This window comes from Plasmodium gallinaceum, assembly GCF_900005855.1.
Source record: "Plasmodium gallinaceum strain 8A genome assembly, contig: PGAL8A_v1_76, whole genome shotgun sequence".
Taxonomy (NCBI): Eukaryota; Apicomplexa; class Aconoidasida; order Haemosporida; family Plasmodiidae; genus Plasmodium; species Plasmodium gallinaceum.
Genome location: NW_021628238.1, coordinates 1,335,646 through 1,358,833, shown reverse-complemented (window position 1 = coordinate 1,358,833; position 23,188 = coordinate 1,335,646). Strand labels below are relative to the sequence as shown.

The window sequence follows — 23,188 nt, the reverse complement described above, 5'->3', positions numbered from 1 at the left end:
CATAGATATATAGGAATATAAATGTTATATAAAAAAGTAACAGCGTACAATAAATGCTACTATTTTTATTTTAAACATCATAATTTTGTATAAGTTGATAAATATGATGCAAAACTCCTCTTTATTATATTTTATTTAATTAATATACGATTTTGTTTATTTTTTCTATTAGATTAAATTTAATTTTATTTAATAGTTTATTTTTTTGTAAGTTATACTATTTTTTTTATTTTTTTTTTTATTTTTTAAATTAAAAATATTTTTATTTTTTATACTTTTTATAATGCATCTACTGTATCTGTTTTAGGTTCTAAAACAGATATACTGTCAGGTAAAATAGATGGTAATCCAGTTTTTGTATCAATAGCTGTGGGTAACATAATTTTTACTTTTATACCTAAAACACCTTGTTTTAATTGTGCTGATCTTGTAGCAGTATTAACAAATCTTTTAGATGGTTCTCCTGTGGAAATCAAATAGCCATCACGAAACTTCATACTTTTAGCTCTCTGTGCTCTCAATTTTCCTGATACAATAACTTCACATCCTTTTGCCCCTGATTCCATTATATGTCTTAAGACACCATAACATGCTCTTCTCACTGCTAATCCCTTTAATAATTTATATCTTAGAGATTCAGCTTGTGCCATTGCACATAATCCTCTATGTTCTACTCTTTCAGCAAATAATTCAACACTATTAGTTGATTTATTAAAGAATCTTTTCTGAACTAGTGATGTTAATTCACGTATTCTTCTACCCTTATCTCCAAGCACTTCTCTAGTACGAGTGGCTCTAATTATAACTTCCGTTCTAAAAGGGAAAAGAAAATATTTCCATATATGTAAAATATTAAGTTAAATAAAAGAAACTTCATAAATGCCTTGTATTTAAGCTATATAATAATATTTTACATATATAAATTGTTTATATAAGATTTTCTATTAATATTATAATTTAAATACTTATATATATAAATATATGAATTCATATAATATTTGTACCTTATTGGTGTAACCCTCACTTCTACACCAGAATATCCATCTTCTGCTAAAATTCGAGCTAAAAATTCATTTAACTCAGCTTGAAAAACACCGTCATTGATAAACTTTCTTTTTTTTGAAATCTGCAAAAAAAATGTTAAAATTACATAAATTTCATTAATTCATACAAAACAATATCAATCATTATTTATAAAGTAATATAATAGAATTTTGTAAAAAAATCTAAAAATACTTTAATATCTTTGTATATATATTTTCTCTTTTTTATTTTTCACATAGTATATAATAAAAGATAAAAGTAAATAAATAATATATATAAATATACATATATGCATATATAACGTTTGTTCTCAAATTATAAAATGTGAATACACGTAAATACTCAAAAAAAAAAAAAAAACTCTCAAGCTTTTACTTTTTTTCTTATGATTTTTATGTATAATACAATTACATAAATTTACATTTTTTTAATAAAAAATTCATTTATATATAAAAATACAATTTTAAATATGTATATATAATTTTATATTTGAACTTACAGGAGCTGACATTTTTTTTGAAAATTTACTTCAATAATATATAATTTTTTTTATTTTTTACAGTTTTAAATTTAAATTATATTTTTTATTTTCCTTAAAATTTTTATCTCTGTATCATTATTTATTACTATATATTTCAAACATATATATATTTCTTTTTTAAAAATTTTTTTTTTTTTTTTTTTATAAATATAAATATATAAGCATATACTGAATACTGTGTTTTACATAAAAAAAAAAAAAAATGTTGCTATTAAAAAAAAATTTATATATTCATTATAAATTATGCATGTATAAAATCAATCATATAATGCACTACAATTAATATCTTATATTATAAGAAAAATATACGGAAATAAAAAATATATAAAATGTAATATGGAAAGCATATATAAAGGAACTTGACTGTGAATCCCCTTAGTCACTTAAAGAAAAAGGAAAAAAATAAAAGAAACAATGAAAAAATTATTAAAAAAAAAGTATTTTAATTTGTTTCAAAGAAAAAAAAATTTTTTTTTTCAAGTTTCATTTTTACTTTTAAAAAAAAAAAAAAAAAGTAAAAATAACGTTCTTAATATAGAGTTATAAAAATTTTTAGAAAAAAAAAAATTTTTTTTTTTTTTTTTTTTTTTTTGACATTAATAGCATTATTATTTTTAATAGAATAAAATTATAAAAAATAAAAATACTTTTAAAATTAAATAAATTTTATATCTAAGAATATTTTATATATAATTAAAAACATATGTAATGATTTTTTTTTAGACTTTAACATTCATTTGTGAGAAATAAACGAACACCCATTTTTCCCCATTCAGATGGATTTTTAGAACCTGTTTTTAATCCTACCTATAAATAAATAATAAAAAATAATATAAAATATTAACTTTGTTATAATGGAGTCACTATGAAAGAATAAAAAATGAATTTTTAATAAAGAAATATATAGTATGTTTCAAATTTTCATCCAAAGCACACATTTTTTATTAATAACAATGCTAAACTGAAATACATATGAATATAAACTAAAAATTTATAAATATTTCTTATTCTAATTTATTTTTCTTATAATATATATATATATATATTTTATTTTAATAAATGTAAAAATATATTATGTATATATATATAATAATCTGAATAAAGTAAAAAATTACCTGGAGTAGATAATTTTCTTTAATATCAATAATATTTTTTTCTTGACATATATACAGTGGGCAATAATATATATCATTATCATTCTTATTTTTTTTTTTTAAAACAACTTTCAGATAAACAATTGGAATAATAAAATAAAAATTATTATTATCAGTTTCCATTAATGATTGACTTATAAAATCCCATTTAGCACCTTGTAGAACTAACTTTTTTATATAAATACCTTCTTCAATTCCTTTATTTTTTAACTTATTTTCATCAGATTTACTAACTGTTGTAAATTCGAATGTTATTAAATCATAGCTAATTTCATTTTTTTTAGAATATTCATGTAAAATATATTTTAAAAAGCTTTTTGGGTTACAAAATCCTCCTAACCAATATATTTGCAAATTACCATTAAGACTCCATTCATATAATTGATTTACTCTTTCTTTTAAATCTTCAAAAAAATAAAGAATTTTTTTCTTTGATACATATACAGTTTTCCATGATTTAGGTACTATTCCATCGCTTAAATATTTTATTATATCATAAATTTTTTTATTTATAACTATTTCTCCCTTTAAAGCTAAAATGATAAAAAAAAGTTTTTATGAATTTTAAAATACAAAAAAAAAAAAAAAAAAAGAAACTTAAATTAACTACCTATTTATATTATTTATAAAAATAATTCTAATATATTTTTGTTATCATTATTTATTTAATTTTTTTTTTTCTTGACATATGTATATTTTTGCAATTATTTTTTTACAGTATTATCTAAATTACATAGATTAAGTATATTTAAAATTATTTTTTATATATATGAATAAAAATATTTAAATTATTTTTAGAAAATTACCGCATTGAACTTTGTTAAGAGAATTTCGAACTTTTTTTAAAACTAAATTATGTTTGTATATTTCTTGTAACATTAAATTTACATAAATATACTGTTCTTGAATATATTGTTTCTTCATTAATTCATCTAAATATATTTCACGAGGCAAATTATTTAATAATATTTTAGTAATAGAATACACTTGTTTTTCATTAATATTGTTAGTTGTAGTATTATGAATATGATAATGATTCAAATGTAACGAATTTACATTGAATAACAAAGAAATAATTTCTTTTGATGCTATTGAATTGAATGAAATTTCTGAATATGATTTTTGTCCAAATATTTCTACATTGTCATTATGAGGAATTTCCTTTAGATAATTGTTTAATACTTTTTCATTGCTAACTTCACTAGGTAAGTAATAATTTGTAGAACTAGAAAAAATATATTTTCCTTTAAATATATTATTATTAAAAAATTCTTTTGCATATATATTTAATAATTGTTTATCAAAATAATCATTAATTTTTGAACCATATATAATATCACAAATATAATAATGGTAGTAAGGCCAATAAATTTCCTTTACATTTTTATTTAAAAATATTTTTGAAATATATTTACTTAATACAACATCCTTATCACTAAAAAAATAATTCTCGCTATTCCACCCCAAATTATAAAACTTTTTCCTATTATTTAAAATAGAATGAAACCAAAATAAACTTATCAATAACTTTTTATATTTATTTAGTTGAATGTTTTTACTTTCTTCCATTGCCCATTGTTCTTTAACTAATATAGAGATACTTCTTTTAATATTATGAGGTTCTTCTAAAATAACAATAACACTTTTTTGTAATAAAGATATTGGAAATTTTTCAGTGGGCAAAGATGATAAGAATAAACGAAATTTTGGGTGAACCTTAATGTTTTTTTTTTTCTTCTTTATTAAATTATTGAAATTATCAGCATAATCAGTTCTGCATTCTTCTTCTATCAATGCACTATATCCTTCTACAGTTGCTAAAGATCCACTTCTATCTACATCTATTGGCATTTGAATTTCTTCCTGTCCTATTATTTCACCTTCATAAATTTTGATCGTTTTTTCTTCCATAACTTCTGTTATATCTTCTTCATTACTTATTGATTCTTTATTTTTTCCAACTATCTTTTTTTCTTCCTTTTTCGTTAGTGTCATTTCTTCTTTTTTTCCTCCATCACAATTATTCAAAAAAACATTAGTAGAATTGACTTGATTTTTGTTATCAATATTGATATTTTCGGAACTATTAAATAATGAGGATTCATTATTTAATATATTTTCAATTATTTTTGTTAATTTTAATAAGTTATCAACAGAATTATGTAAGTTTGATATATAAAGAATATGTCCTTTTTCCATTGCATCTCTCAAATAATTATATACGAAATTTATATTCTCATTAGTTAACGTTAAATTTTTAAGTTTTTGATTATTATCATGAGCATATTTATAAATATATTGAAAAGGATCATAATTACTTTTATAAATAATAGTAAGTGGTTCAATATTTTTAGAAGGCTTTAATATGTACTCAAAATTCATGTGATCCACTTCAATATCATTATATGAAATGTTAGCATATATAAAATTCTCTATTGCTTTGTTTAATCTATCAGGTCGTAAAATCTTAATTATAATTAACTTTTGAAAAGAGTTTAAATTGAATTCCCATTCATCTGGTAACACATAGCTTTCTACTTCTAAAAAATTAAACCACCTTCTCCATTCTCTTATTGATTTGATAAAAGAATTAATAAAACCTCCAAAATTTTTTAATTTTTCTATATCTAATAAATTCATCCACTGTTTATTGCTTATCCAATCATTTCCTGGATTTATTATCTCAATATTTTTTTCTTCATTTTCTGTTGTGCATTTATTATTTAAATTGTTAAATTCTGAATAATCCTCATAAAAATTATCTTCCATATATTCATTCGATAATTTACTATTCAAATTATGTTTTTTCTTTTTATTTTGTCTTTTTTTTTTGTTATTTGCTGTGTCTATACTATTCTTTATTTTTTCTTCATCTTCGTCATTATTATTTTTTTTATCCTCTGGATTATTAATTTTTTCTATCACAAAATTATCATTTTTTATATCTTCATTAGCATTCTCTTCTTCATCTTCATTAGAGCTATATTCATTACCTTCGTTATCATCACCATCATTATTATCACCATCATTTTCATCACCATCATTCTCATCGCCATCATTTTCATCACCATCATTTTCATCAATATCAAAGTCATCTTCTTCATAATAATCCTCATCATTATTATTAATTTCCTCATCATCTACATAATCATAAGAATCAGAAATGTTTTCTCCTTTTTTTTCTTGTTCATCATCACATTTTAATTTTTCTTTACTCTTTTTATTTTTATCATAATTTTTTCTCTTGTTATATAATTGTCCTTTTACATTATTTATATCTCCTTCTGTTACTTTTTTTTTTAAAAATTTCGAGTGTATCTTTTCAAAGTTAGCTTGATTTCCAAATATAAAAGAGTTGTAATCTTCTTGAGATATTTTGTTTTCAAAAACCATAATCTTACATAAAGAGTAAAAAATAAAAAATAAATGATGCTTATTTGATAAAGAAAATTTCGTATATTTTATAAATTCATAAAAAAAATAATTAAATAATTTTTCTTGCCTTTCAGTAGCAGAACAAGATAATTTTTTATTGTTTTTTTTAAAATCATTAATGCTATATGTAAAAAAATTAATGAAAATATCTAGAGAAAACTGATAAAAATTATTCACATATTTTAAATCGTTTAATATTGTAAATAATATAGACACTTTTTTTGCTAATGGTTTAAAAAGATCTTCATTCATATTAATTCTATTAAGTGTGTCATTAATTTCCTCCAAGTATCCATTTTTCTCATCTATTTCAGATTTTGATTTTAAAAGAATTTTAATTAAATTATCATCTTCCGTAATTTTATTCTGACTTTTAGTTATATTTTCTAGTACATTATTTTCTAAGTTTACTATCTCTTTTTTAATATGAACTAGGCGTAACAAAGATTCTTTTTTTTCATCCTCTAGGTTCTTTTCTTCATTATTTATAATAACAGTTAATAAGATGTTATCTAAGGCTTCTTTGTTTAAATTAAATACAATAACAGTAGTTAATGTATAAAATAAATGATCCAAATTAAAACAATTTTTATTAGAAACCAAGAACAATTTAAAATTTCTATGAATACTTATTCTATTTAGTAACTGTAATTTCATACAATATTTTTTTTCCTCATAAATTGTTTTATTATTACAATAATGTTTATATAATTTTTTCTTTCTACCTATGTATTCTTTTATTAAGGAATTATTTGTGTGATAATGATTTTTCAAGTCTAATATTGTATTATTTTCTTTGTCTAAAATAAATTTATTATATTTTTTAATTGTTAAAAGTAAAATGTCCTCTAATTCTTCATTAATGGAATTTATTAATAAAGCAATTCCCTTATTCATACAATAAATTATTTTTAAAAAAATATTTGAACCATGAAAATCAGAGATAACTAACATTTGATCATTATTATTATAGCTTCTTTTTATCCAATTAGTTGCCTGATAATGAGGATCGATTATTAGTGTTGCAATAAAATTATTATTAATAAGAATAGAATTTTCTTTCATATAAATATCATTAGATAAAAAGTTATTATTAAATTCTAATGATTGAATGGGGTCAATAAAATAATCAACAACATTAAAATTTGTATTAACGTAAATATGATTTTTTATTAGCAAATTTACACATCTATCATAAATTAAATATTTTCTATCTTCATAGTTCAATAAACCAGTGTAAACTAAGAAAAAGGAAGATAAAATAGACTCACCATATATGCATTTTTTAATACGTTCATTATCTTTAATATATTTTTGCCATCTATTTTTTTCGTCAATTAAATTAAGTAAAAATTTTTCAACATTCTCAATTCTTAAACATGATTCTTCATAGGACCTACTAAGTTCATTGTTAACTTTCGTACTTTCATTGTGTTGCTCCTGTAGTTGTAACAATGTTTTTTTAATTTCATCAAGTTGTTCCATTGTTAATTTTAATTCATTCCTATTCTTAGTTAGTTGTTCTTCAGCTAATTTTAATCTTAATCTTTTTGGTGCTACTTCTCTATATACTTCTGCGTACATTTTTAATGCATGAACCCACATACACAAAGCGCCAGTAGCTGAAGAAACTTTTTTGACTGCTTTTGGTGAATATATTGGATTTTTCGTAAATTTTTCAATTTTTTTTAATGTTTTATCGGATATGGAATCTTTATCAAATGTTTTTAATTTATTTAGAAAATTTGCGTCACCTAACTCAATTTTTGCTTGTTCCCAGCTTGGAGTTTTATTTAAAATGATCATTACAATGGATAAAGTTTGCATTACCAAGTCAGGTGGCTTTGTATAAGCTTTTACTTCTGAAATACTTTTTTTGTCTAATTGTTCTAGAGATTGTGTTGCCACTTCTAGTTCTGGTATAGCATTTTGCAAATCTTTTCTAGCATCTTCGGCTAATTTTTGTGTTTCTATTTCTACACTTGATATCCTAATACTATCTTCTTGTATTTTTTTTTTTTTTTCATTGGACTCTTTTTTTTTTTCTTCTATAACTTTCAATAATTGTGCACATTCTGTTTGTTTTTTAGATATATTTTCTTTTTGTAGGCTTAATTGAATTTGCATTTCTTGAATTTCATTTCTTGCATCTGCTAACTTGCTTAAAGCTATATTAATCTTTCTTTCTTGATTAGTTGTTTCTTCTAATTTTTTTTTATATAAATGTTCAAAAAATTGTAAAAAATTAAAAAAATGCTTAAAATTAATGTATTTTTGTATATTTAGCTTATCCTCTACTATTTTAGAATTTTTGATATATTTTATGTTATTTTCTTCATCTTCATTCTTGTCTTCTCCTTCTTTTAAATTTTCTTCTATTCCATCATTAATTGTTTTTTTATTCTGCATATTAATTTTTGTTTGACTAGTATTTAAGGTGTAATTGTCTTTGGTATTCATTTGTAAACTACTGTTAATCTGTATAGAATGTTTATCATTTTCCATTAGTATATTTTTAGATTTGCATAATGTTACATTTGCATCATAATTTTTATGTTGATAATTATATTTTATATTACTTTTTTGTTTTTCATTTGCATTTTTATTATTATAATCATTACATTCCATATGGTTAATGAATTCATTTAAAAAGGAATCGCTATCCTTTTCACCATATTTTTTTTCTTCAAAGTCAAAAATAATGTTTTCAAAAGTTTTTAGTGCTATACCATGTAACTTGCTAAATATGTCTATATTAAAACTATTTATTTTAAGCGTTTCATGAGCTATTATATTATAAGAGGTATTTTTCCAAGGGCAAAAATAATTTACAGTTGAGTTTTTCAATATTATATTATATTCATTAGATATTTTTCTAAAAATTTTCGTACTTAATGAAGTAAATAAAATATAGTGATAATTCCTTTTAATTAAGTCTTCAACCATTTCACCTAAAGTATCAAAATTGTTAAAGCTTATTTCATTTTGTAAAAAAATATTCTTTAAAAATGCTATTTCTTCGCTGTTAAAAATATTTATTAAATGTTCATTATTATATATTTCGTGTAAAAATTCTAAAATATCATCACTTATACTATCATCTAAATAATAAAGAATACATCTTTTTTCATTTTTGTAGCAGTTAAAAATAGCATCTTTAAATTTTTTTATAAAGTAATTGCATTTTAATTTTTCTCTTACTGAAAAATTTTTATTATTATTTAAGAAATTCATATTTAGTTTATTAGAATCTTCCTTGTCAGTATTTGCCTTACTCCAGTATGAATTATCATTTGGTTCATTATCTACAAAATTTAAACTTTTGTTCTTTTTAAAATTATAATTATTTAAATTGTTTGAACAAGTTTTTTCATTCAAATATACTTCATTTGTTTTATTTTCTTCAATTATGTTATTTGCTTCGTTTATTTTATTTTCTTCAATTGTATTATTTGCTTTATTTTCTTCATCTTTGTTATTTTCTTCATTTATGTTATTTATTTCGTTTGTTTTATTTTCTTCAATTGTATTATTTTCTTCACCTGTGTTATTTTCTTCATTTATGTTATTTATTTCGTTTATTTTATTTTCTTCAATTGTATTATTTGCTTTATTTTCTTCACCTGTGTTATTTTCTTCATTTATGTTATTTATTTCGTTTGTTTTATTTCCTTCAATTACACTATTTACTTCATTCATTTTATTTTCTTCATTCTGTTTATTTACGTCACTTATTTGATTCTGTTTTTCGAATTTTTTCAAAGATTTTGCAGAAAAATTCTCTTCATGTGAATTGTAATTAGTTGTATCTTCATCAATCAATCTGTCCTCTTCATCTGATGTATGCATATTTGTACTTCCGTAATAAAAATTTTTAATAACGTGAATTTTAATTTGATATATGAAACATGCAATTAAACAACAGGTGAACTTTCCTGGACCACTGTCACCAATAGAAATAAAATGTTCATTCTCGAAAAGAAAAATTCTAGAAATTTTGCAAATATTTAACATAACTTCTTTAAATAAAATAAAGTTTATAGGATTATTAATATTATTAAAATCATTATCATTTTTATTTATTAATTTTTCTATTTCTTTTGATGTTTTGAAGGACTTGTTTAATGAAGTATCAATCGTTTCTTTTAAATCGCTTTTATTATTTAGGCTATTATTTGTATAATAATTTGTATCCACTTCATTTTCATTTACATTACTTTTAAAATTTTCGTATATACGTATTTCTTTAAATTGTTCCTTTTTATTATTTGTTAGAAGGATACTTTTTTTTTTTTCTTTCACATCTACATTTACATTATTATTTTTAAAATATTCTTTTTTTTTTTTATCATAATTACACACGGTAAATGTATTATACGATGAAATAACACTTTTAAAAAATTCTATCAAAGCATTTTCATTAGATATCGATTGATAAAAAAAATAGGGCTTTTCATTTTTTGTGTCATGGAAATTGTAAGAACAAAAGTAAAATGTCTTTTTTTTTGGAAATAAATAATTATAGAAAACATAAAATTTTTTATGTAAAATATTTTTTAATATATTTTTAAACTTTTTTCTTTCATTTTTTAAAATTAATTGATCTCCTAAAACTCGAAAACATTCATGTACCCATAATCTTAGCACACTTTCTTTCTCTTCATAAATTGAAGCTTCAGATAAAAATAACCCTTTGATTATTTTAAAAATATGCGTTAAATGAAAAAAATAATGATAGCAATTTAAATTTGGTTTGAAATTTTTCGCTGTATCAAAAAATAAACGAACAGTAGATGAAGAAAGAGGTTCAGATAAATTTTTAATTACTTCATGAAAATTAGAAAATTTATGTCTTAAAAAAGCATTAAAAGTATTTTTTATAGTTGCTTCATCCATTTCATTTAAATGTACTATATGCAACCTATTTATTAATTTTCTATTAAATGTTGAAGTATATTTTTTATTATTACCATATATTAAAAAGAAAAACAAATTTTCTACATTCTTTACAGATCCATTGTCTTTATTATAATATATATTATAGTCAATGAACTGGTTAAGAAATTCGAAAATACTAGAGTTAGAAACTGAATTATTATGATTTTTAGAAATGCTTTTTGTATTAATATTAAAATCAAATAATAAATTTTCCTTAATATCATTGGAGTTGTTTAAATCAGAATTATTATATTTTTGTAGGTTATTTAAATCATCTAAAATAAAATATAAACATTTTTTATTTTCAATTGGTTTATAAATATTTCTACACTTCTTTTCAACATTCATTTCAATTTTTTTTTCTAGCTTGTTAGAATTAGATAATTTTGAAATGAAAGTGTAATAATTTGATATATCCTCTTTAATGAAAGGTAAAATATTATATTTCATAAAAAAAGTTTTTCCACTAAATTTATTACCAATTAGTAGTATATTTTTTTTGTTATACATAAGGATACTAATTATATTTTTTTTTCTTAAAGATTCCACATTCTCAATAAAAATATTGTCATTAAATGTTTGTTGAAAATATTTTTCTTTTGTTTTTTGGATATTATTCTCATTTAATTCTTCTTTTTGTTTATAAATTTCTTTCATCGATGACTTATTATAACTTTCTATATAATTTTCATTTATTATACTAAAATCTTCGTTATTATTCATATTGTGAAAATTATTTTTTTCTTTAATATTTCTGTAAGACAAAATATTACCAGAAATATTATTATCTGAAATGTTATCTGAAAAATTATTATTGGATAAATTTTGACTAAAATTATTATATATAGTAGAATCAAGAAAGTTATTATTTGAATATATATTATCATTAGAGTAGGAACTGAACATCTGAAAATTATCCAACACGCTCACATTATTTATATTGTTAATATTAGACGACAAAAAATTTTGATGATACGTTTCATAAACATTCAATGTATTGTTTTTGTCACTATCACTAAATAGGTTATTATAATTTATAGGATATTTATTAAACTTCTTACTAAAATATAAATTACTATTCAAAAATAATTTATTAAAATCCATATCTTGGTTCAATGTATCACTTAGTGAATTATCAACCATATATTTCATGTTACTATCATTTTTATTTAAGACAGAATTTTCATATGAAAAAATTTCTTTAATATTTGGAAGGAAATTATGATTAGTTGTAATTAATTCATCCCATAAAACCCAATTAAAATTATTTTTACTTATTATATAATCAAAAATAGTATGTAAATGAGGAAATGTATTGTCAATACTTTTGATTAGCTGATCTAATAATTCCTTACTTTTAGGACATAGAATATTAGAAAAAGTATAAATAATAGACTGAAGAAATAGTTTTTCTAAACATAGAGAAGGATTAAGATTTTTTGGGAAATTTTTATCATATAAATTACATAGCATATCATATAATTGGCAAACAGATATTATAATACTTGCATCACTAACCTCAATAATTAATTTAAATTTATTTCTTTTAGCATTCATAATTTTTTTAATGTATTTGTTAAAAAATCCTTGAATTAAATTTTTTTCTTCTAAACTTAAAAAGTTACTTTTTAGATAACTATCAATTATCCACTCAAAATTGAACTCTTCTTCGTTCATATAGACAATTTTTGATCTACTTATAAATGAAGGTGCACAATTTTTTAAATTTTCTATTTCAAAAAATATGAACACATTATCTGCAAATTTTATTCGATTTCCATTTATTAACGTTAAAACTTTATTTTCGTCTAGTAAAGAATGTAATGGTTCCGTGGTTAATATATCTAAAGGACCATCTAATATCAACCATTTTTCATTTAAATTATTATTTTCAAATAATCTTTTCATAATTAAAGATAAAATACCATCTTCATAAACTTCTTTTTCAAAATTATAATATCCATATAACTTTCGTACATCGGTTGACATTGGATTAAAAACAGTTATTTCAATAGAACAATCATTTGCGTCAGTACTTTTTTTATATTTTTGAGAAAAATCAATTAATGTACCTGAGGAATTTTTACTTTGCATAGAGTAAGAACTACTTAATTTGCTCAATTTCTTGGAACTTATATTATTAGTAAAAGTATTTGTGTTACCTTGATTTTTGCTTTTGGTAGAAAATAAATTAGTTGGATATAATAGAGTATAACTTTCATAAGCACTTCTATTTGCCATGGGAGAATTCATAGGTATATTTATTTGATTTGAATATGTAAATTCTTCATTCCAATTATTTAATTTACTTTTATTATATTCATATTCATTTTCTTGATAAATAGTACATTTATTTTTATCTAATAAGTTTGTATCATAACCTTCTTCTTCTATATTACTATTTTTTTGCATCATTAAATTTTTGGAAATTTCACAGTAATGCTTAAAAATATTGATTACACTTGTTTTACCACTACAAGATTTTCCTACTAAAACAATTCCTTTATTTGTTTTTTTAATTTTATGTAATTTTAATATTTTATTTATGTAATAGTCATTTACTGTGTAACCCATATTACTCATTATATCTGTTATTAATTTCACCGAGGAATCATTATTTTTTTTTTTTTCTGATTTATTTTTTACCAAAGGGAAAAGTTCTTTTAGAAAATTGTAAAATATATTTAAATCATCATTTAATAATTTTGATTCATTAACTTCCATTAAAGCATCATATATAATTTCTTCTTCACTTTTTATTTTATTATTTATCATGAAATCTTCAGACACTAAATTTAAGAATTTTTTTATTTCTCTTAAATCAATTATATATTGCTCTTGTTTAGACAAAAATTCGTATAATAAACTATAACATATATTAATTTTTTTTGATAATTTTTTTGAATTTTTAAATCCAATGGATGTTAAAGAAAATTGGCAAATTAAATAAAAATTTGGTGGCTTAAAACAAAATTCTTGAATAACATTATTGTAATTTTCTAGAGAATATAAACAATTATCATTATTTTTACACAATGTTAAGTAAATAGAGCAATTATTATTTATTTTAATATATTGTCCCTCAAAATAAGCATAATTGCTATTTACTAATTTATTATAATTTTCTCTTTTTGAAAATTCCTTTGATTTGTTATATTCATTTGATTTGTTAAATTTATTTAAATAATTGATCTCAGCTAATTTAGTGTCTTTATATTCATTTTTGTATTTTATATCCTTATTTTTATTATTTATTTCATCCTTTTGCTGTATAATTTCATTCCCATTTATGTTTTCATTTGTAGGATTTTGTTTATTTTCTTTTTTTTTTAAAAAAGATGGCATAGAATACTCATCATATAAAGTATTAAAAGAATTAATGCTTTCATTTTCTTCATCATTATTTATTTTCCATTTTGATAATTGATAAGAAGAGATGTCTTCGTATATTGTATTTTCTAATTCTCTATGAAAATAATTGTTAAACTCAAATTTTTGTAAAATATGTTTAATACATCTAAATTGCTCTACAATAATGACAATAACTCTTTCATCTATTCTATTAAACTCATCAAAACAGCACCAAAACCCAGATTGTAAGATACCAGATAAAATATTTCCTATATATTTAGAGGTATTATTATTATTACAATTAATTGAAATAATATTGCTACCAAATATTTTTGAAAAATCTTTAATTGTTTCACTTTTTCCAACACCAGTTTCCCCCTTTATAGCATTTACATAATAATTATCTAAAGAAAATAAACAAGAATAAAAACATTTTTCAGTTAAAGGTGTTATAACTAATCTAGTTGTATTTCCTTGGTATTCATAAGCATATTTTTTTTTATTATTGAAATAATGCAAATATAAAGTCATTGATTTATTAAGCATTAAATTAATGGTTTTAAAATACTTAAGCTGTTTATTATTTTTGTTTGTTACATCATTATTATTTATATTTCCTCCTTTGTTTATATCTATTGCCATTGCATTATCAATATCCCCTATTAATTGGTCATTTACTGATTTTTTTTTCTTTTGTAATATTCCTTTTTTTGCTATTCTTTCACTATCTACTTCTTTATCTTTTACCTCTTCACATTCTTCTTCTTTTTTCTCATTCTCTTCTTCTACTTGATAATCATCATTATATTCATCATACACATCCTTTTCCTTTTCTCTCTCTTCACATTCCCTTTCCTCATTTTCATCCTCATCTTCATATTCATGTTCTTCATATTCCTCTTGTTCTTGTATATCTTCTTCCTCTTCTTCTTCTATTTCTTCTTCATTATTCACTTTTTCTTCTTTTTTTCCTTCTTCATATTCTTCATCTGCTTTATGATTTACTTCTTTTTTTTTATTTTTCTCATTTTTTCCTATTTCTTTTAGTTCCTCTTCATTCTTTTGCTCAACTTCCTTTTCGTGTGCGTATTTTTTTTCATTTAAATGTAAACTTTTTTCTTTTGAATAACTCTGCTGTTTTATACTTTTTCTATTATAAGAAATGTTTTCCTTTTTATTTGTATGTAAGCTATTATAATTCTTTTTATTAATTTTATTTTCATTCGATTTTTCCTGTTTTTCATTTTTTGTTCTTATGTCATTTTTACTAGTTACTATTTTTGTACCTAAATCACCTCTATGTTTTTTTTTTTCATTTGTGTTTATAGCATCACTATTTATGCTTATATTTTTTTCACTGTATAAATCTTGATCAAACTCATTTTTGCTATTATACTTTTTATAAATATGCTTTGTTTGATTTTCTACATTGTCATTTTTATCAATTATATCATTGGATGATAATATCTTTGCAAAATTCAAATTTTCATTGTTTTCATCTTCAGTTAAAATATATTTCAATTGACACATCCACAAGAAATTATCATTGCATTCTATTTTATTTTTTATTAATTTTTCTGCGACATCTTTATAATAACTTTCTAATATTATTAAGGCACTAATTTTTATAAAATTTTTCTTATCTTTTATTGTTTTTATTAAATCAGTCAGAAAGATTAATTCTTTATTGTTTTCCTTTTTCATTTGATTAACAAATATATGTGATCCTTTATTTATTTGTATTAGAAAATATTCATAATCATTTGTAAAATTGATGCACTTACTTGCTAATACAAGCTGTTGTGTGTTATTCAAAATCCAGTTTTTTAAATTTTTTTCTTTTAATTCTAATTGTACATTTACTAAATCTATTTTTAATGTATCATATATATTTTCTTCTAATTTTTTTAATATAATAGTTGATGATTCATAATTTAATGCCATTTTTTTTTTCAATTTTACTTTCTCCTTGTATTGAGAAAAAATATAAATATCAAAATAGGATGAGTTATTGAAATTATCTAAATTATAAGTATCTTCTTTATTTTCACTAAGAATATCTTCTTGCCCTTTTTCTCTATTTATTAATTTTTCATTTGTATTCAAGTTAGAAGAGTTTTTATAATAACTCTTTTTATTCATAAAACTAAAACTACTTTTGTTAGAATCATGTGTTATTGCTATTTTTGAATTATTTTTTTGATAATATGCCTTTTTTTCGGTTGGTGAAAATTCAATAGAATATATAGAAGAAAAAATTTTTTGGATTTTTTTTTTTAGTAATAAAGGATTTTTGTAAATTCCCAAAATTTCTAAAATTTCTTTATTAGATAAAAAATAAAAACGAGGGAAAGAACTTTTTTTTTTTTCCAAATAAGTTTCCAGAGATTTTTCAATGAAATTCAGTTGCTTTTGTATTTGCAAAAAAACTCTTACATTATCATTATTATTTATCTTGTCTAATATATAAGAGTTTTCAAAACTTTTAATCATCCTTATAAATTTTTGATCACATATATTATACTCTTCATATATTTTTTTTAAATGTGGTTTCATTTCATCGGAAGAGGATAAAATTGATTTTAAATATTCATTTTTGTTTTGTATAAAATATAAAATTTCTAAATTATCATATAAGTTACCTAGTGTATTTTCCCATTTTTCTGTTTTTTTTAAAAAATTTATATCAAAATTATAAATTTTTATATTATTTAATAAAAATAAATCTTCATTAATGTTATTAAAAATATTATCGATGTCATGTATTAAAAAGGAAGATTTATAATTCTGAACTTTTATTTTCATATCCTCATATTTATTAATTATTTTCTTTAAGTTATTTTCTATAATTGATTCTTTTTCTGCGTTATTATAAAGAATTGTTATAAATTTAATTTCTTTATATAATTTATGTTCTATTATGTCATTTAAGGTTATATTATTAAGATTCCATTCAATATTTGTTTTTAGTTCTATTTCCTTGAAATGCCTAAATTTCATACATTCACTTGTAAGGATTTCAACAAGAATTAATGAAAATTTTAATTTACCTACATTATTTTTCAACTCTTTATATATTTCCCATGTATTTCTTCCTTTCATAGTTATTAGAAATTGCTCAAAAATATCTACGAAGTGTATTTTTAATTGATTTAAAAAAGTTTTTATATTTAAATTTTTCACATTATTTTGTTCAGTTAACTCTTTTTCATTTACACACTCAAGTTTTTCTTTATTCATGATATCCATTTCATTTTCTTTTCCATCCCCATTAATTTTTATTTCTTTATTTTTATTTGAATTATCCGAATGTATATCATATTTCTTCTCTTCTAAAAATGATAAAGCATCGTACAAATTTTGTTTTTTATATTCTTTTATCATTATAATTAGGTCATTTAATATGTCATATAAATAAAATATATTAACATTCTTGATAAAATCAAAAATAGTATGCCAATATTTAATCATTTGCCACATATTCTTTAAGTGAATTAAATCCACTTGCATTTCTTTTATTTGCTCATCACAGACATCATCTATATTAAATAAGTTTATCTTGTTTTTTAAACCTTCTTGAATCATTTTAATATTTTTTAATTCATTTTCATAAAAGTTTATCATATTCAGCACATCATTTGGGTTATTATTTATATTGACTGGTATTTCTTTGTAAAATACGGATTTTTTTTTTTGCCATATTTTATTAAATTCATTATAGGAATTTTTAATTTCGTTCTTCATTTTTTCTTTTGTATCTAAATACATAGTTTTACTTTCTTTTAGTAAGGATTCAAATTTACTAGATAAAGTTGAAGAAGTTTTTAATTTCATTATTTCATCTTCATTTAATTCTCCTTTTAATTCTATTAATTTTAAATAATCTTCTTCTAATTTATCTAGCTCTTTTTTATTTTTTGTATAATTCTGATTACAATATTCTAATAATTCATAGTGTTTTTTTAAATCATTTATATCTTCTGGCATTTTCAGAAGATTATTACTATTTTCTCTAAAAAAGTAATATAATTCTTCTAATTTATTTTTGCATTTTTCACTAATATAATCAAGAAATAGTTTTTTGTATCTACTGAAATCAGATAACAATTCTTCTTTTAGAATACTTAAATTTATTTCAATAAAAAGAATAATTTCCTAAAAAGGTTTAAAAATAAAAAAAAACACTATGTAAAATTACGAAAATAATATTTGTCTATCACATTTATTATATTTTTTTATAAATATATTATGACAATTTATATGAAATGATACAAGTACATTGTATAATATCTTATATTTTTTGTGATTTTTTTTACATACCTTATCAATATCTTGTTTAACATTTTCTTCTAAATTTTTAAAAACGCTAATTTCATTATAAACATATTTCATTGTATCTTCAGAAGAATGTAAGTTTTTAAGTAATTCATTTTCATTTAAATTCAGTAACTTCAAATTATAATGTTTTAGCCATTTTATTTTTTCCTTTAATTTTTCCATAAAATTAACATATATATTATTTATTTGACTTAGTAATTTATTACATTGATTATAATTATCATTTTTTTTCAATTGATTTTCTTTATCATCATTTAGCATATCTTTTTCATTAGCATTTGGCGTATTAAATACAAATGCAATCCTTTTTTTAATTTGTTTCTGTCTATTTTTAAAAATAACAAAACTAAATTTAGGAAAATTGTAAAACATATCTGATGCTTTTTTGTAGATTTCGTCTGTAAGATTTTTTGCTGATTGATGTGAAAAGTCATATATTAATTCTTTTTCTTTATTTAATTTTACGTAAATTTTAAATAATGGATAATTTTCTACTGCATCATTACTAATTTTATCAGTTAATAATTTATAATAGTTATATAAAGAAACTTTTAGAGATATAAAATATTTTTCTTGAAAATTTTTCTCTATATTTTTTATATAATTTTCAAAAGAATTCAAACTTTTTGTTGAAAATTTTTCAATATATACAAGAATTCCTTTGAGTATTTTTGTTATATTGCTATGTTTATCTCTTAATATTCTTCTGATTCTTTCTATATTTATATTTTGTTCTTCTTCAAATTCTTCCAATGTATAAGTTCTTTTTTCATCAATATTTATTATTGATATCTTTTCTATTTCATTTAATATATCTTTTATTTTTTCATCATTCTTTTTAAAGGTAGCAATTATTGTTTTTATATGAATGCATTCATTAAGAAAATTAAATAAAATATTTAATTTTATATTGTCTTTATTCCAGTTGTATTTAAAAACAGTATTTTCAATATTGTTATAAATGTTTTTTAAAATATATTCGAATATTTTATATTGATCGCTATTTAGCATTATACATATATTATTATAATTTCTCACAAGTCTATTTACATATTCTTTACTTATTTTTAATCTTTCTTCATGAAATGACAATTCATTTATTACATTTGGTAAAAATATTTTTTCATCTTTTATCTTTACCCAAAAGTTTACTTCAGATAGTACTTTTTTTATTTCTATATTATATGTACTCTCTAAATATTTTTCCTTTACTTTTATTATAATAGAATTATCTAGCAATGTGCTAACAAGAGAATTATTCTTTTTAGATGCAATTGTTTTTAGTTCATTTATCCATACATTATTAATTTGCTTTATATAATTATTTAAAGAGTTTTGAAAATTAAAATATTTTTCATAAGCAGTATCTTGTTCTTTTACTTTTGGGATATAATAAAGTTTATTTAACTTATCAAATATCCTATATAGTTTTATATAAATGTTTTTTGCAAGCATAATACAAGAAGAATGATATTCATATCTTATATTATGAGAGAAATAATTAAATGGATTATCAAGAAAATTATTAAAGTATTTAGAATAAGATTCAATATACTTAATAAAATCATACCATATATCTATTACTTTTTTTTTCATAAATGATTTTATATTTTCAGTTACAGATAAACTATAAAATTTATCAAATAAAAAAATTGTATTTTCTATATTACACGAATTTTCAAATGATATTTTAATTAAATTTATAAATATGCTTTCTAAAACTTTTATTAATTCTTTTGTTTTTTTAAAGTCATTATCCCATTCGTTATTATTTATACTTAATATGTTATATTTTAAATTTCGAATCCTATTTAATTCATTGAAAAAAGTAGACTCTATATCATTAAAACCTTTTTTAATTATATCATAATATTCATAACTAAACGTTTTTATATCCTCTTCTTTTATACAAAATAAAAATTGTTTACAGGCAAAACATATTTCTTTTAAATCTATACATTTATCTCGAAATGATATAATCTACTCAAAAAAAAAAAAAAAAAAAAAAATTAAGTATATATATTATACTATATAATTATTCATATATATATATATAATTACATTAGACAAATTAATATGATTTATGATTGAATCATCTGTTAAATTTTTTTCATCTGGTTTGCTAAATGAAATATTTATGAGATAATCCCAATATGAAACAAAATTAACACATTCATCCAATGTTTCTATTAATTCTATAACTTCCTTTGTATACAATTTTGAAAGATCAATGTAGTTTTGTAACTTTTTAATAAATTCATTTAATAGTAATGTTATTAAACTATTTAATTCATCCGAATTTTTATAATATTTTGAAAAGTTAAAAATTAATTTTAATCTATTCACAATAATAGGTAAAATATTATATACATTTTCTAAAGATACATTATCTTGCAAATTTCTAAAAGGTTCTTCTAAAATTTTTAATGCTTTTAATTTTTCTTCTAGTCTTTCACATTTATCTTTTATTTTTATTATTAAAGAATTAAATTTTTTTACATTTACACAATTATTTTTATCTAAAACATTTAAAATACAACCTATTATATCTAAATTTAATTCTTCTAAAAGATCTTTCAAAATGTTATGTTTTTTCTCTACATCAGAAATATATTCACATAAAGATAAATAATTTATATCTTTATCATAGATCTACATATATATAAAAAAAAAAAATATATATATATATATATATATAAATATGTTAATTGAAAAGCTATAGATTTAGAAAACTTATATATAATTTTTTTTTTTTTTTTTGTTAGTTTTATTTTGATATACAAAAATAATAAATTATATGATACTAATAATCTATGTTACTTTTATATATATTTAATAAAAGTTTAAATATTATTTAAATAGTATTTTGTATGTTAATGTAATAAAATTAAATAATGATTATTATTTAAATTTTCAAATTAGTGTTTTATTTCACAATAGGATTAATTTAAATACAACGAAAAATAAAGAAATAATTTTTTTTTAGTTTATAACAATAATATTTTTAAATTAATGTTATTTAATTAAAATATATATTTTTATGATATTTAAAGTATAAAATTAAATGAATTCTATAATATATAAACTCATAAAGTATATTATTTATGACTGTTAAACAAAAAAAAACTTAAACTATTACAGAAATAAAGATAAATTTAAATAATTTTTTATTAAGCATACATAGATAAATAGTTCTATTTTCATAATTATAATTTGTGTAAATATATGATAAGATTTTTTTTTTTTTTTTTATTATAAAGTGAAATATATTTTTATTCTTTATTATCCATATAAGACAAATAGTAATTAACTTTCTATATTTCTATTATTGCATAAACAGAAAATTTAACTAAAAATTTTTTAAATCATGCATATTTTTTTTGTTTATTCTAATTTTAGAAAAAAAGAATTCAAAAATTAAATTATTTAATAAAATACATTTGTAGAAATATATATATTTTTTTTTTTTTTTTTTTTTTTTTTAAATCCAATAGAATACATATTTTAATTTAATTTATTCTATTATTAATTGTATATATGCTTATTTAATATACTTATTATTTGCTAGAAATATATCTAATATTTTTATATATAAAAATATTATATTATTTATTAGAACTTTTTTTTATTATATGTAAATGTTACATTTTTGAACAATTTTTGCACATCTTCAATCCAGTGAATTAATAATTTTTCTAGTAATTGGAGATAATTTTTATCATTTGCAAATAATTGAATTTGATTAACCGTAATTTTCGGATAGTAAATTAATTTATTTTTTGAAAATATTTGAGTTATATATGACATGAAATCTATGGTTGTAATTTTAAAATCATTTTGTATGTTTGTTGGACAGTTATTTTTAATATCTATAGATGGAATTAATACTCTGTCCATTAAATTTAAAATATTTTCTTTTATTTTATATTTTATTTTGTTAAATAAAATTACATTATCTATATTTTCATGCGTTATTTTTTTATTATTAATCTTTAAGAATATTATATATTCTTCAACTGTTTCATCTATTATATCGTTTGAGAAATCAAAAGAAAAATTTAATTTAATTTCATCATTTTCTATTAGGTATATAAATAATATTTTAGAATTAATGTTATTTATCCATTTGAGAATTGTTTTGTTATAATCATCTTTCCATAGATCATTAAAATTGTACTTAGAAAAACTTATTTTATGTTTCACCCACACACTTAAAAATTCTTCACTTATTTCACTCATTTTTAAAAAATACTTTTCAAAAAAAAGAAATTATAAATTATAAATATAAACAAAAAAAAAAAAAAAATATTCTTATATATTTTAAAAAATAAATAAAAACTAAAAATATATTTAAGAACCTATTATAACAATGGCTATAAGGAAATTA

General features: G+C 19.8%; 2 protein-coding genes across 2 annotated transcripts; both read right to left on the bottom strand.

Annotated features, from left to right (window-relative positions):
• Window positions 1-278: 278 nt before the first annotated feature.
• On the bottom strand, window positions 279-1,555 carry PGAL8A_00225300 (40S ribosomal protein S3, putative; the record flags this gene model as incomplete). Its single annotated transcript, XM_028670971.1, has 3 exons — window positions 279-813; window positions 1,005-1,126; window positions 1,544-1,555. 3 exons carry the CDS (start codon window positions 1,553-1,555, stop codon window positions 279-281), a joined length of 669 nt encoding a protein of 222 aa, XP_028527671.1.
• A 756-nt stretch (window positions 1,556-2,311) lies between these two features.
• On the bottom strand, window positions 2,312-23,040 carry PGAL8A_00225200 (dynein beta chain, putative; the record flags this gene model as incomplete). The annotated part of the gene is made up of 6 exons (XM_028670970.1): window positions 2,312-2,392; window positions 2,701-3,272; window positions 3,546-18,618; window positions 18,784-20,781; window positions 20,863-21,453; window positions 22,447-23,040. 6 exons carry the CDS (start codon window positions 23,038-23,040, stop codon window positions 2,312-2,314), a joined length of 18,909 nt encoding a protein of 6,302 aa, XP_028527670.1.
• Between the last annotated feature and the right edge of the window lie 148 nt (window positions 23,041-23,188).